A 16,818-nucleotide genomic window follows, 5' to 3' on the forward strand; every position below is an offset into this window, starting at 1 on the left:
CATCATGTGGGTTCTGGGAACCAAACCTGGATCCTCTGCTAGCGTAGTGAGTGCTCTTAATTGCTGAGTCCACTCAATACTGGTTTTAGAATGCCATTGCTTTGACTAGTGTTTGGTATAGTCTGATGTTAGTTAAGGGAGTATAGCAAGGAATTTCACTTTGGTATTTTTCTTTGCCCTCGTATTATCCTTTTATTCATCTGATGCCACTTTTTCAAGTCAGATAATATATGTGCAATTTATTGGTTCTTACATTGATTTCTTGGAGCAAACAGACAGTATAGTCATGTCTGTATTTTACCAGTTAGTTGTAGCCCTGTGATATGAAGGTATCTCTCAAACAGCCTTACAGGAGTGAAACTTGACACAAGTAATCTTGGTGATACACATTGTGCTCTTTCAGCATGTGCCAGAAGATAAAAATGCTAGGTCAGTTTTATAACTTTGGAAAATGTATATTGCTATGCAGTGGTTTGTCTTAGAGTGTATGAATTAGGATAGTTAGGCATGTAAAGGTTCTGTATAAAAATGGTCCATCTGTTGGTTTTCACTTTGTTCTTTTTTTTTTTTTTTTTTTTGGTTTTTCGAGACAGGGTTTCTCTGTGGTTTTGGAGCCTGTCCTGGAACTAGCTCTTGTAGACCAGGCTGGTCTCGAACTCACAGCGATCCGCCTGCCTCTGCCTCCCGAGTGCTAGGATTAAAGGCGTGCGCCACCACCGCCCGGCTTCACTTTGTTCTTAAGCCATGCAAGAAACCTCATCTGCGCACTGTCTGCTGTGCTCTGCCAGATGCAGGGGGCAGGGCACAGTTACCAAGAGTACAGACCTTGAGGACTTGTGCCTGATGGGAAGCATGGACTAAACACAGGCCACTGTAGTACATAATAACAGTAAATGTGTCATGATGGGATTCATGGTGCTTATGAGTCTGAAGAACAAGTAACTAAGTATGGTAGGGTCAGCCCGTCAGCCACAGAGGGCAGCATATGTGTTAGCATAGGCCTGAGGACATTGTAGGAAGACAGGCATTGGCACCTGCGCGTGCCTAGAATGAAAAGAATCATACATGGTTCAGATGGCCGCAGTGGAAAATAGGGCTGAGGCAACAGTCTCCTAGGGAGACAAGTAGGAACAGAACGTACCCGTATGGGTTCTAGGAGTAAGGACTAGTATGGGGTTCTCCTGCACTGTGAGCCGTTCGATTTGTTGGAGGCAAGTATTGTAGGGAGATAATGCTGAATTTCAACGAAAGGTGATTTTTTTTTTTTTTTTTTTTTGGTTTTTCGAGACAGGGTTTCTCTGTGGTTTTTTGGAGCCTGTCCTGGAACTAGCTCTTGTAGACCAGGCTGGTCTCGAACTCACAGAAATCCTCCTGCCTCTGCCTCCCAAGTGCTGGGATTAAAGGCGTGCGGCCACCACCGCCCGGCCGAAAGGTGATTTTCTGTCTTCACAGAAGTAAGATGAAAAAAGTAAACCTTTTGTGGAATTGTCATTTAGAGCATGCAGGTAGCATAAGGGGAAGTGTTAGAAAGCTCTGCCTCCTCCATGAGACATTACATAAACGTTATGCTGGAAGGTGGGGCTGAACCCTTAGATGTTGAGTCAGTGTGTAAGGTGTTCAGTAGAGATGTCTAATGGAGCTCAGGAGGGATTACCTAGAGGCATGGCCATGGCAGTGGGATGAAACCGTCTGGTAAGGGTACAGAAGAGCTTTCGCATAGAGTGAACAATCGGGTCCAAAATTCAGAAGCCAGTCAGTGAGAAGCCCTTCTGTATTGGTCTTTAAAGCCTATGATAAATGTAATTAAGACCCTTCTTACTGGTTAATTTAGTAATTAGCATTTGATACCAAATGGAAATTTGACTTACGTGTACTATGCCCATCTGTGTCTTTCACGCATGCTGTCTACAGGGTGCACTCTCTGTGACAGAGCCTACCCCTCAGACTGCCCTGATCATGGCCCAGTGACTTTTGTTCCTGACGCACCAATAGAGAGCAGAGCAAGGCTGTCCCTCCCAAAGCAACTTGTTCTCCGCCCATCCATTGTGGGGACAGAAGTCGGTAAGAATACTGGAAGTTTTTTTCCTTATGGGATGGAGTTGACAGTCTGTGTGTAATTAGTGATTTGTTGATCTAGATAGAAGTCAGTGATTTAAAATGTATACTGTTAGGGAATAGCTGACTTCTGATGGTGAGAACAATAAAGCCTATGAAAACTTAGGGTTGAAGTCTCCCCTGAGAATCAGAATTGAACAGAAAGACAAATCCTGGCCTGAGTCTGTGGAGACCTCTGTTCTCAGCTGTTCCGTCCAGTCACAACTACCATGCCACCATGCTGTGCCCTTTGAAAATATGAAATTAGGTTTATTATTTTTCAGCCATAGCTCAGGGATGAATCCTGAAAACACTGAATAGCTCAGATAATACATGCAATAAGATATTTTAGGAGCTTAATTTATATAAATTGCTTTTTTTGATAAACTGTTCCCTGGTCTCTTGCTTATTCCAAAATAATATGGAGGGATGTAGGTTTTGTGTGTATACAGAGGGATTTGATTTTGCTTTTTCTGCATTTCAGTTTAATGTATGTGTGCACGTGCGCGCGTGTACACTTGGCATGTTTGTGCAAATACATGTGCACACATGACATGCAACACTTGTGAAGGTCAGAGAACAATGTTTGGTAGTGAAGTCGTCAGGCTTTCAGGGCAAGTACTGACCCATCTTTCTGGTCTGTTACTGTAGGCTTGGACCCACAAGTCTTAGCTGTCTAGGGTAGCTGACACATCAAATTGTTAGCGTTAGTGAAATGAGATTCTTTGTGTGGGTTGAGCTCCTGCCTCAGTACCCTTGTTAGCTGTTCAAGTCATTCTGTGGTTGGTGTCCTTCCATTGATAGGTGTATGGACTGCAGAAACCATTCCTGTGCGGACTTGCTTTGGGCCCCTAATTGGTCAGCAGAGTCACTCCATGGAAGTAGCCGAGTGGACAGACAAGGCAGTTAACCACGTCTGGAAGGTCAGTGTTGAAGGAACTTCTCTGACTTTTGGCTGCTGCTGTTACCCATGCTGGCTTCAATCTCTGAGTCCTCCTCTTCAGCTTCCCAAATGTTGGAATTATCCATGCCACTGTCATGCTTGACATTTCGGGTTGTTTTCATTATTTTGTGGTAGTTTAAAAAGGGACAAGTCAAAGTTATGCAAGACTGAGAGTGCATTCACCTGTCCATTATTTTGTATTACATTCTCTTATTTCTGGTGTAAAAGCATTACAGCAGTGTACCAGCTGCTGAACAAATAGGGGATAAGCCGATACAGTTTTCATTGTATGGATTATTGCAGTGATTTTGGTCTCTTTAAAAGATTTATCTATATTTTTTGTGTGTGTCTGAATGCATGTGTCCCACTTTGTGCAGTACCTATAGAGGCCAGAAGAGGGTGTCAGAGTCTCTGGAACTGGAGTTATACACACTTTGAGTCTCCATGTTGGAGCTGAGAACCGGACCCAGAGTCTCTGCAAGAGTAGCTACTGCTCTTAGCCATTAGGCTATCTTAGCTCTCATTTGAATCATTTTATGCATTTTGATTTCTTGTGGCTGCTGAAGCTATGAACTTTGTTTATAAAATAAACGTGTTGGTTTTTTTGTTTTTTGGTTTCAGTTTCGTTTTTTTTTTTTTTTTGAGACAGGGTTTCTTTGTGTAGTCTTGACTATCTCTGTAACTTGCTTCATAGACCACACTGGCCTCAAACTCAGAGATTGCCTGCCTCTGCCTCCTGAGTGCTGGGATTAAAGGCATGCCTGACATAAAAGTCACTTTTAATTAACTAAACATTCCTCTAATATTTGACATAAGGAATAGTTCTAGAATTAGTTACAATTATTTCTCTAGTTTCCTAATGGGAACATAAGGTTTTGACATTAATAGCTATATTAGTAGCATATTAATATAGAATCTTAAAGAATGCTGGGTACAAAAGTGAAACAGGGAGGCAGTGCATCATAGGGGACTTTAATTTGCATGTCTGACTGGAAAAATGGGTGGGGGTAATCCTCTGCCCTTAGGGGACAGTCATTCCCACTGTACCTACCTAGTAGTGTTGGTAAAGACAGACAGGTAGACTGTATTTTACCTTCTTAGCCAAAAGGCATTCAAGAATGACTTCATTCTGTACTTGGAGCAGCACCTAAAGACTGCTGATGCTCGCTCTTGTGTGTCTGGAGACAGGAAGGGGGTGACATGAACATAGAGAGGGCGCTAGCTCATTACTAGCTGAGTTCTCTTGATGCGTGTGCTTGCCTTCTGTTGGCAGATCTACCACAGTGGTGTCCTAGAGTTCTGCATCATTACAACTGATGAAAATGAGTGTAACTGGATGATGTTTGTGCGCAAAGCCAGGTAAGGGGGGGTTTAGATGGGGGCTGTTACCATTCGGATAGTTTTTCAATAGAAAACTTTACATGAAATATGCAGAACACAAGTTACCACACTTGACATGCTTAAAGCCCAAGCCTTTTCAGCATTCATCCCGTTGTAGCTGATTGGGTGACTGTAAAGCAGAGTATGTCTTTTTTAAATAAACATTTTATTCAGCTTCTGATGCAGTGAAGAATGATACACTCATCCATGAGTTTGCCAGTGAATGCCTCTTCATATCAGTGATAGTCTTTTTCAGGCTTTTATTGGAGTTAATTTTTGTTAGCTTTCTGTCTTTATATATTTGGCATAAAGAAAATTTTAAGACTTCATGGGCATTGTGACTCAGGCCTATGTTACCAGCACCCAATACTTGGGAGCCTGGCGCAGGAGGATCTCTACAAGTTCTAGGCCAGTTAGCTTGAACACGATTGGGACCCTCAACATTAACAGGAACACTTCATTTTATTTATCTTTTGATTGTTTTGAGATAGGATCTCATTATGTATACCAGGCTGACTGGAACTTGGAGCAGTCCTGTCACTACCTCTTGAGTACTGGGATTACAGGTGTGAATTACCCATGCCTAGGTACCTGTTTACTCATTGTGCATCTAGTAACAGTCTGTAGTGTTTCTGACTGTAAAGGATAACCACCTATGTAACCCAGTAAGAATTGTGTTTTTTCACAATCCCTAATAGGGTAGATAGAGAATGACAGAAATGATAGAATAGTTCCATCTGAGCTTTTATATTGGATTCTGCTATAGAGGACTTGACACGTCTAGTGTATATTCAAAATTACTGTACTCGAGGGGTAGGAGATGTAGCTTAGTGGTAGGATTGATGCACAGCACTGAATAAAAAGCACCCTTAAGCCAAGTATGGTGGTGTGCACCTGTAGCCCTAGCTGATTGGCAGGCTGAATGAAAAGTTAATTGAGGCCAGGAGTTTACAGTCAGCCTGAGCAACATAGTGAGGTCTGTCCTTCTATACTTGATTGATCTTTTCCATGTGATCATGTAGGAACCGTGAAGAACAAAATTTGGTGGCTTATCCCCATGATGGAAAAATCTATTTCTGTACCTCACAAGACATCCCCCCTGAAAATGAACTGCTATTCTATTATAGCCGGGATTATGCTCAACAGATTGGTAAGTCTGTGACCAGTAAGAGAGTTTGCCACTACTTTTATTGTTCATAAATAAAGCTCGGGAGTCATGTATTAGGGAATAAACCTGATCCACGGAGCGATGGAGCAAGGGTCAGCTGGCCATCTTCTCCACCTTCCCAGAGTGAAAAGACCTGTCGGTCTTTCCAAGTCCTCCTTCCTCTCTGTGGCTTTCTGTCTTCATCTGGGTTAGCCTGAATACTCTATGGTTTATTACAGTCAGCTGAATTGGACTTCACCCTCTGAATCAAGGTTTAACTCCACTGGCAGTTTTGAGAACAGTACAAACAAATCTCCCATGATAGATTTCACAGTGGTAGCGTTATGAAAGCAAGTTGTTAGCTCTTTATGTGTGAGGTGACAGAAATCTGTAGTTCTTCACTAGGTTGTTACTGTTTCAAATAAATAATCTTTTGTGGTAGGGCTTTGAATCAGGGCTTGCAAATCCCTGAAATTGCTTTTTTGAACTTCTTGAAAGTTAGCAAAGTCCCTTGGGTTTGATTTAATGTGTTTTTTGCCTCTTTCCAGTGTGTTACATTGACAAGTTTAAGACTCTGTGCACTTCAAAATGCAAATGATTTCCCAAGGAAAAAGATCTTTTTTTTGGCTTATTCTTTTTTATTGTTATTATAAATAATTTACTTTTCTTCTATGACTGTCTATATGCATTTTCTTTTTTTTATATTTATTATGTATACAATATTCTGTCTGCGTGTATGCCTGAAGGCCAGAAGAGGGCACCAGACCTCATTACAGATGGTTGTGAGCCACCATGTGGTTTCTGGGAATTGAACTCAGGACCTTTGGAAGAGCAGGCAATGCTCTTAACCACTGAGCCAACTCTCCAGCCCCTGCATTTTCTTTTCTTAAGCCTGTTTTTTCCCACATAAATTTTTAATTTTTTAAAATTATTTTTTTCTTATATATTTATTTATTATGTATACAATATTCAGTCTGCATGTATGCCTGAAGGCCAGAAGAGGTTACAGATGGTTGTGAGCCATCATGTGGTTGTTGGGAATTGAACTCAGAACCTTTGGAAGAACAGGCAATGCTCTTAACCTCTGAGCCATCTCTCCAGCCCCCTTAAAATTATTTTTATTGAGCTATATATTTTTCTCTGCTCCCCTCATTTCCTCCCCCCTCCCCTTCTACCCTCTCCCATGATCCTAATTTATTCAGGAGATCTTGTCTTTTTCTACTTCCCATGTAGATTATATTCATGCACATCTCTCTTGGGTCCTCTTTGTTGAGATTCTCTGGCATTGTGAATCGTAGGCTGGTTTTTCTTTGTTTTATGTTTAAAAGACACTTAAGAGTGAGTACATACTGTATTTGTCTTTCTGGGTCTGGGTTATCTCACTCAATATGATGTTTTCTAGATTCATCCGTTTGCCCACAAATTTCAAGATGTCATTTTTTTTGCTGCTGTGTAGTACTCCATTGTGTAAATGTACCGCATTTTCTTTATCCATTCTTCGGCCAAGGGGCATCTAGGTTGTTTCCAGGTTCTGGCTATGACAAATAATGCTGCTATGAACATAGTTGAGCACATGTCCTTAATAGTATGACAGAGCATCCTTTGGTTATATACCCTTAAGTGGTATTGCTGGGTCTTGAGGTAAGTTGTTTCCTAATTTTCTGAGAAATTGCCATACTGATTTCCAAAGCAGCTGTACAAGTTTGTGCTCCCACCAGCAATGCAGGAGTGTTCCCTTTACTTCACAACCTCTCCAGCATAAGTTGTCTTCAGTGTTTTTGATCTTGGCCATTCTTACAAGTGTAAGATAGAATCTCATAGTTGTTTTGATTTGCATTTCTTTGATGGCTAAGGGTGTTGACCATTTCCTTAAGTGTTTTTTCAGCCATTTTAGACTCATTTGTAGAGAGTTCTCTGTTTAGGTCTGTACCCCATTTTTTTTTCTTGGATTATTCTTTTGATGACCAGTTTCTTGAGTTCTTTGTATATTTTAGAGATCAGCCCCCTGTCTGCTGTGGGGTTGGTGAAGATCTTTTCCCATTCTGTAGACTGCCATTTTGTCTTGTTGACCATGTCCTTTGCTTTACAGAAGCTTCACAGTTTCAGGAAGTTCCATTTATTGTTTCTCTCAGTGTCTGTGCTGCTGGGGTTATATTTAGGAAGTGGTCTCCTGTGCCAATGCATTCAAATGTACTTCTCATTTTTCTCTTCTATAAGGTTCAGTGTGGCTGGCTTTATGTTGAGGTCTGATCCATTTGGACTTGAGTTTTGTGCATGGTGATAGATATGGATCTATTTTCATTCATCTACATGTTGAATATGATTTTTGAAAAAGATCTTAATAATCCCATGTTTACCAAGTAATTTTTGTGTGTTCTGGTGTACTACTTCAGATGACAGGAATTTGGCACCGAACAGGGAATTTTGGTTTGATGGGTAGTGAGCAAGTTAGACATTTAGGCAGAAGGGGAAATTCTTTGATTTCTTTTAATCATCAGTAATTAATGCCAAGAATAATTTTGAAATTAAAGTAACAGGAGATACTTATTTTATTTTTTTAAAGGTGTTCCTGAACACCCAGATGTGCACCTCTGTAACTGTGGCAAGGAGTGCAATTCCTATTCTGAGTTCAAAGCTCATCTGACCAGCCACATCCATAGCCATATCCCTGGCCAGGGCCACAGCAGCAGCCACGGGCCGAGCCACAGCAAGGAAAGGAAGTGGAAGTGTTCCATGTGCCCCCAGGCTTTTATCTCTCCTTCCAAACTCCACGTTCACTTTATGGGTCATATGGGCATGAAGCCCCACAAGTGTGATTTTTGTAGCAAGGCTTTTAGTGATCCAAGCAACCTGCGGACACACCTCAAAATACATACAGGTAAGCTGTACTGAATCATCAACATGGAGTTTTTTATAGCAATTAGAAATTGTAGCCATAAGGCCGGGCGGTGGTGGCGCACGCCTTTAATCCCAGCACTTGGGAGGCAGAGGCAGGCGGATCTCTGTGAGTTCGAGACCAGCCTGGTCTACAAGAGCTAGTTCCAGGACAGGCTCCAAAACCACAGAGAAACCCTGTCTCGAAAAACCAAAAAAAAAAAAAAAAAAAAAAAAAAAGAAATTGTAGCCATAAAGACTTGTCTGAAGAAATTATTGGAGGTAAAGTTGTACTATTATCATAGAAAGTATCCAGATGGCTATAGGTAGGATGTCACTGGGTGGTAAGCCTCGGGAGGTGGGAAACCTAAGGCTACTAAGGAGTTTTACTTCCAGTTACAAAGGCATTTCATTTTAAAGAGTCCTACTGTGTAGCTTGAAGGAGTCTGGAAGAATGTAACTAATCAGAAGTTGATCCTAGTGCTTCCATTTTAGCAGATGGAGCCCGTCAGAGCACCCAAGCTTCCCTTTGTAGTTCTTCCTGCCATTATTCAGGAGTGCTCAGTAAACACTGCCCAGTTCCCATGTTTGAGCTTCCGTCCGTTTCTGCAGCTCTTAAAAAATGACTTATTTGTATTCTGTGTTATGTGTATAGATATTTTGTCTGCATGTATGTAATCCCTCAGCTCTTTTCCCCCATGCGTACTGCAAAATAACCAGTGAGATTTTAACTTTCCTGGTTGACTTGTCTGTTCTACAAATCACTAAAAGGAGTTTTTTCTTCAGTCTCCATTTCATTAAGACTGGGTGGTTTGAGCAGAGACCATGTGTCCTTCAGAAACACTCACTGTACTTTTTCTTTTCTCCTTCCCTTACTTTTTTCCTCCCTCCCTCCCTCCCCCCATATCATCCGCCAACCCCTGATCTAGAGTTTTCTTAAAATATACTTGGAAGGATTTAATTTTTGCTTTGTGAGATCATACTGTGTTTAAAAAAAAGAAAAATACAAACTGTTCAATGGAAATATTGTCTATAGACCTGTAGACATTTCAGACATTTGCTATAGTTTGTGAGCTCGCTCGCTCTCTCTCTCTCTCTCTCTCTCTCTCTCTCTCTCTCTCTCTCTCTCTCTCTCTCTCTCTCTCTCTCTCTGTCTCTCTGTCTCTGTGTCTCATTAGCTATAGGCTAGCCTCATACTTCATTGCTGAGAATGACCTTGAATTTCTCTCTTTTTCTCTGTAATAGTCCTAACTGCCCTGGAACTCACTCTGGCCTCAAACTCAGAGATCCACCTGCCCCTGCCTGCTGAGTGCTGGGATTAAAGGTGCACGCCACTGCCTTGATTTTCTGACCCTCTTGTATCCACTCTCCAAATGCTGGGCTCTGAGGCATGCACCACCATGCCTGGCTAATGTGGTGCTGTTAGTTGTATCCAGAGCTTTAGGTATGCTGGGTAGGCATTCTGTCAGTGGTTACATTGCTAACCCCCCATTCTTATAAATTAGCTAGGCACTGATATAATACTTTTTGTTTTTCTGTCTTCAAAGTTTGTATCATGTGCCATATGTACGTATAGATAAGAGGTCTTAGGAGGTCATGTTTACTGGCTTTAATTTAGGTTATAAATGGAATGGCCTTGACTGTTTTTAGGTAGGTAACATAGGGGATGAAGTGCTAAGCACATGTCAGTTTTGCTTGATTTTTACTTGGACTGTTCTCCCGACGTGCCTGCTTGTCTGAGAATCTGTAGTCACTTCATTCTCAGTGTGATATTTTGGGTTAATCTGCAGGTCAGAAGAATTACAGGTGTACTTTGTGTGACAAGTCTTTCACCCAGAAGGCCCACCTCGAGTCCCACATGGTCATCCACACGGGTGAGAAGAATCTCAAGTGTGATTACTGTGACAAGCTGTTTATGCGGAGGCAGGACCTCAAGCAGCATGTGCTCATCCACACACAGTAAGTGCTCTGCAGTGAGAAGCCCCCTGCCCCTGCGATGCTGAATGAGCATCTGGTTCTTGCCCCTGTTCAGGCTATTGCCTCCTTCGTTCCAGGTCGCCAAGCAGTGCTTGGGTTTTATTGTGGAAGATTTCACTTCCCTGTTTCTTTCCTTATTTTTATACACTCTTTTTAAAAATTTTATTTTTATTTTATGTGCTTTGCTGTTTTGCCCGAGTGTATGTCTGTGTGAGGATGTTGGGTCCCCTAGAACTGGAGTTACAACAGGACAGTGGTGAGCCGACACGTGGGTGCTAGGAATTGAACCTGGGTCCTCTGGAAGAGCTCTCCAGCCCCCTTTTATACATTGTTTATTTAGTTTTTATCTGTTTTTAAAACATTTCACTTATCAATACGTTTTTATATGACCTCTGATGCTCAGCGTTGTGTTGGGACGTGAAACAATAAGTAGTTGCCATGCTGATTTGCATGGGAGGTTGAAGACCTTGGAGAAGGAGCACTTCAGCCGGGTACAGCAGTATACTCCTATAGTCTCGTCCACCAGGACACTGAGGTAGATGGAGGATTTTGAGTTAGAGGCCAGCAAAAACAACAGAGCTGCTGGGGAGGTGGCTCAGCAGTTATAAGCACTGACTGCTCTTGCAGAAAACTTGGATCTTATTCCATGGTTCCACATGTAGGCTCCCAACCACCCATAACTCCAATTCCAGGGGATCCAACACGCTCTTCTGGCCTCTGTGGGTACCAGGCAGGCAAGTGGTACAGAGATAATACATGCAAGCAAAACATTGGCACACATAAAATAAAAATAGATCTTAAAAACAAAGGGTTGCCAATACAGTTAAGTATTAGAGCAGTTGTTTAGTTTAAGATCAGGGGTCCAATCCCCATACTGAAGAGGGGTATGTAAGCCAACCCGAGGGATCTGGTTGACCTTAGTCATAAGGTCAGTTAGAATTAAGAAAATGGGTGGAGTAAGTAAGGAGAATGGATGATTCTAGATGGTATCAGGGTGTGAAATAGCAGAGGCAGAAACACAGAAGCAGAATGTGTTTTTTTTGTTTGGTTTTAGTTTTTGGGTTTTGTTCTTGTTTTTTAGGCGGGGTTTCTCTGTAACAGCTCTAGCTGTATTGGGACTCACTCTGTAGACCAGGCTTACCTCAAACTCAGAGATCCACCTGCATCTGCCTCCTGAGTGCTAGGATTAAAGGCATTGGCTACCACCATCCTGTAAACCTGTTTCTTTATGTTAGAAAATAGAGTACTTTGGAGAGAGTGGTGAGAGGCAGAGCCTATGCCGTGAACAATCTCTTTTTTGAGGTAAGATGTCATGTGTCCCTGGCTGGCCTTGAACTCACCATGTGTTTAGGGATAACCTAATGCAATGTGGGTGCTGTGATCACAGGTATGCATTGTTTGTTTGAGGATCCAGTTCAGGCTCTGGGTGCTAAGCAGGCATCTACTAACTGGACTACTTCCCTGTTGAAGGTCTACCAAGGAAATTAAATTTCATTCTCAGAATGCTGGTGCACTGTGACAGATCTAGCTCCCTATTCACTGCCTTCGGGAGTAGTTCTGTGCTGAGGGTGTGTGTGTGTGTGTTGAAATTGTGGTTAACAGAAAAATAATTTAGCATTTTTTAAGAGTTTAGTTCACCAATATTGTATCTATGTAGTTGTGCAGACACTGAGGGACTGTAAGGAAAGGGGTGTCATGACATACCTCCTCTGTGAAGACTATGCTGTGTGAGGTAGACAGAGGGCAATTCAAGGGGTCTGGGGTTTAGGGGGATGCCAGGCAGCAGATTGCCTAGGAATGTTTTACTGAATCTGGGCCTAAGAAATGGTCTCTCTTGCAGTAGTCATAGTGGTGGTAGGCAGATGTAAATAGAATTTGTTGTCCATTGTCCTTAGCTTTGAACAACTGTTAGAAGAGGGAGAATTCACTGTGTCTCTGTGTAGCTCTGGAGCCTGTCCAGGAACTCTCTCGTAGACCAGGCTGGCCTTAAACTCACAGAAATCTGCCTGCCTCTGCTCCTGAGTGCTGGGATTAAAAGCTTGAGTCTCCACCACCTGGCTTGAGCTTTATATCCTAAAGAGTCTTTGGTTTTAGCTCTTTTGCCTGCTTTCTAATCACAGTATAACCAGAAACACTTGAAAGCTGAGAGCCAGGATTTATACCTTAGTTATTAGCTCAGGTTGACCCCAGCCTCCTGATTAGCGGGGGTCACAGGGAGATACCACTGTATCTGCTACCACTACAAAGAATCTTTTAAGCTTATTGATTTGTATTTGCTTGTGTGTATGATACAAGCATGCCATAGTTTTCATGGGGAGGTCAGAGGACAACCTGTGGATTCTTCCCTTCCTCCACGTGGGTCTTGGGGATTTAACTCAAGTTGTCAGACTTGCTGAGCTGTCTTGCTGGCCCTATAAAGGATCTTTTACAACAAAGTCATTAGTTTCATTTCTAGTGTGAAACTTTGGAAAATTGGACCCTGATTATTAAATAGAAGTTGTATTGTGCGAGAGCTTGAAAGCTCTCTGGGGTCGTGGAAATTCTCTCATCAGTGTAGATGCATATAAGAACGTTGTAAACAGCAGCATCCTAGTGGGAGAAAGTAGCCATAATCAAGTTGGACATTGGGCACTTTGCAAAATGAGCCAGCCATGGGATATACTAATTTTCAGGATGCCTCTGGCAGATGGGGATGTTATTTCTGAATACCACACAATGTAATTTTGTGGGGAAGTTTTGTTCACCTGTTGAATGTAGGCTGAGTTTTCGACAGAACCACTGGCTCCCCAATACCCACACAAAGACTTACTATTATAAATGCTCAGCTGATAGCTTAGGCTTGTTACTAACTAGCTTTTACATTTTAGATTAACCCATATTTCTTATCTATGTTCTATGGCACGTTCGTCTCTCTGCATCTCCTGGTGACTCCCCGTGACAGCCCTTCTCTCTGTGTCCACAAGTCCCGCCTAGCTACTGGCCAGTCAGCTCTCACATCTTCACAGCGTGAGGAATGATTATTCCACAGCAGTTGAGGTTCTGTTAACCTCTGTCTTTTTATTCTAACATTTGTCCTCTCTGAGGTTTAAACAAAGGTTAATACTTCTTCCTTTTGGGGCGTGTGTGCCCGCGTCCGCGATGAATCAAAATCAGGCTCCTCCACATGCTAGGCAAGTACTCTACCACTGAGATACATCCCCAGGTCCTAACAGTTCTATAAAGTAACCGTTTTTTATGTAATTTGTGGTCATTGTTCTTTTTATCAGGGCACAGGTTTCTGTAGTTTCTGCAGCTAGTCCTATTGGTTAGTTTCAAGTTTGGTCCCCTAGAGGTGACAGTATTGTTGCTATGATCTGTTTAGGGGTGAGAGATGTAGTTTTGTGGTAGAGTGCTTGGTTAGTGTGCCAAAAACAGAATTATCTTTTTTGACCTTGAAGATGGGTGCATCTTTTGATGCAAGTGTTTTTCTCAGTATATATAAGAAAAACACAAATAGAGAAATAAATGTTCATGGAGTCTTGCTTGTGAAAATATAAAACTGAAAGTCTCCAGAAAGACAGTTGCAGACTGTTTTGTATGTAAATACGTTATTAATGGAAAGGAACAAACTATAGTTATGTAACTTGAGGGAATTTCACAGGTTTCATATTCAGTGAAAGAAATCTATACTGGATGGTCCTCTAGGAAGGCAGAAGCAGCCAGTTCTAAAAGTTCCTACAAAGGCCTAGTTGAGGGAGAGTGTGTGGCTTGTCATTTATACTCACAAAGCAGATGTTTTTGTGTTCCTCTTAGGGAACGCCAGATCAAGTGTCCGAAGTGTGATAAACTGTTCTTGAGAACAAACCACTTGAAGAAGCATCTTAATTCTCACGAAGGAAAACGAGATTATGTCTGTGAGAAATGTACGAAGGCTTATCTAACCAAGTACCATCTCACTCGGCACCTGAAGACCTGCAAAGGGCCCGCCTCCAGTTCCTCGGCACAGGAGGAGGATGACGACGACTCTGAAGAAGATGATCTCACAGACTCTGTGAGAACAGACGACTGTAGGATGGGCAGTGCCATTTACTCAGCAGACGAGCCTCTCTCCACACATAAATAGAAGGAAAACTGCTGGGATGGACCATGCATCGGGAAATCACAGAACCAACGCACTGCAGTGGTTTCTAATGTGGAATGCTTTCTGGTCCTTCCAACCCACTGTCAAAAGTGGACGGAGTGGGATAGCTAAGGCAGTTAGTGAGGAAGATCCAGATGGATTCTTCAGGGTGGACTGGAGACAAGGCACGTGTCTGCCCATTTTTTAAGCAATGGGTGGCGAGGAAAGGGTCAGCTTTTGGTATCTGTTCTTTATTTGCTTAGTAATTTGAGAGATGCATTTATGCCTGAATCAGCGTGGCCTTTTGTTCTTACCAATTTATCTCATTGTTCCATTCTTTTTTCCTCCAGTCAACATGATTTGACCCCAGCCATCCCCACTGTTGACCACATATTATGAACTATTTTAAGGTGTGCATCTCACAGCAAGAATTGCAGCACAGCAGATCGAGTGTTTGGTGACTGTAATAATTTTATATATATATATGAAAGAAAAGTAACACCTGCCTACCTTCTGGCCACTTGCGAGTTTAGATCCTGCTTCTCCATCTCAGCAGGTGTTGAGGGAGCAGGTGGAGCAGCAGTCATGGGTCAGAGGAAAAGGCCCAGAAAACCACCTCCAATGGAAGCCAAGGTTAGCCACCTGGTTATGTGTACATGCACGCCTTTATGGTTTGGCCATGTCTCTGACTTCAGGAAAGCCTTCCGTTATTCAGAAAGTACCTGGAATTAAGTATCCAAATAATATCTACTGGGTAGTCTCCTGTCATGGACTCACCTGACAAGACTACAGGAGAAAGAAGGGGAATGATCTTTTATGTAGGTTTACTTGATGAACACCATTAAAATGTTGCTGACTGAAAGCAACATGTAGTTCCAAATGCATTGGTGGGTTTCAGTTAGGCCTTCCCAGTTTTCTTCCTTGCTAAAGGTCCTCACCAGCTAAGTGTAGAGGATACCAACGGATCTGGAAGATAGAGAAGTCACCATGTGGGTCTGTTTTCAGGTACCTGGTGGCAAGAAGCAGAAACATCCTGAAGGTGACAGGGTTGATGGAACGACCTTGAGTAGAGGAAGGACTCTGCTGGGAAGGTTTTGCTGCTAAAGTATTTATGGGATGAATGTATTTCATTCAAATCTGTATTCCTTTAGGAAGAATTAAAATCAAAAATTTTTAATGAAAATAAGGCATTTCTCAATCTTTTGTAGAGGATGGACTCAAAGGTTAAAAGAGAAGAAAGCTTTTAGCTCTGAGGTCGTATCCTAATTGTTCCTGTGTAACGGTGCTTAGACAGACTCAACTTCTGGGATTTCTAGGAAGGTCTACCGCTGAAGGCAAGTGCTGTGTGTGGCTCGGAGTGAGTGCTAACACCAAGGCGTGTAAAGCCTTAGTAGTGCTCAAAGTAATTTCTCCCTTTTCTTAGGAGCATGCACTTGATTAAATTCCTTATTGCCCTGCACAGAGATCCTCTTCAAACTAGAGCTATTCAAGCTAAACACCAAAACAACCCAAGGCAAGAGGAAGGGCGGAAGATTCCTGCTGAGGATGTATGGTTTAAGTGGGACTAACACTTCTCTGCCTAGTTGCAGGAGGTCTTGTCCACGATTGCTGCTGGGTCAGTGGCCACATCAACAGGATATGGTAAGTGTGGGCTCTGGATCCAGAGTCTCTGGGATTTATTGGGGGATGATAGCTTCGTGTTTCAAATAAAAATATTAGAAAAGAAAATAACAAAAACAAAGAAGAAACCATGTAAAGAGCCAGCAGTTTGAGGCATTGTAGGAAGAATGAGAAATTCATTAGCATACAGTTAAGGCCTGTTTATATGCATAGTATTTTACAGAACCTCCAACATCTGGCTTCATATTCAGGTTTCCTAAGGGCAATGAAGCCTCTGGTGATTCTGAAGCAGTGTATAGTTGTGTAGGAGTCCGTATTATGATCGTGTTGCTTATAAAATGGTTTGCACAGGGTATAATTTACACAAACCTAGATGGCATAGACCTTGAGGTGGGAAGCTGTGGTGTAGAATGGCTGGATGGTTTACAGTAACAAGTTACCAAGTATTACATACGATATTACATCGGGGTGGTTTATACTAGCATCCCACAAAACTGAGCAATGCTTTCTGCTAAAATGTCAGGATAGCCAGCTACATTATAACTTGCCCATCAGAGATTTTCTAACCCCATTACAGTCTAAGAGCATTGTTGTTGACTGCATACTATTTGAATGATAAGGTCCTATCAGAAGAGATAAGGAGTAAAGTGCTTGGTAAGCCTGACTTAGTAAAGGCAACTGGAT

General features: G+C 42.2%; 1 protein-coding gene across 2 annotated transcripts in view; it reads left to right on the forward strand.

The window, feature by feature from the left end:
- The window catches only part of Prdm4 (PR/SET domain 4), a 28,078-nt gene extending 12,070 nt beyond the window's left edge, over positions 1-16,008 (forward strand). The window contains exons 6-12 of one of the 2 annotated variants that reach the window (XM_057758167.1): positions 1,912-2,061; positions 2,899-3,017; positions 4,311-4,396; positions 5,440-5,567; positions 8,128-8,442; positions 10,229-10,397; positions 14,208-16,008. In XM_057758167.1, coding sequence (XP_057614150.1) covers positions 1,912-2,061; positions 2,899-3,017; positions 4,311-4,396; positions 5,440-5,567; positions 8,128-8,442; positions 10,229-10,397; positions 14,208-14,517 — 1,277 coding nt within the window. In that variant the 3' untranslated portion in view covers positions 14,518-16,008. Of the gene's footprint in view, positions 1-1,911; positions 2,062-2,898; positions 3,018-4,310; positions 4,397-5,439; positions 5,568-8,127; positions 8,443-10,228; positions 10,398-11,496; positions 11,582-14,207 lie in introns of those variants that run through there. The other variant, XM_057758168.1, reaches the window with a different exon arrangement.
- The last annotated feature ends 810 nt before the right edge of the window (positions 16,009-16,818 follow it).

This window comes from Chionomys nivalis, chromosome 25 (assembly GCF_950005125.1).
Source record: "Chionomys nivalis chromosome 25, mChiNiv1.1, whole genome shotgun sequence".
NCBI lineage: Eukaryota > Metazoa > Chordata > Mammalia > Rodentia > Cricetidae > Chionomys > Chionomys nivalis.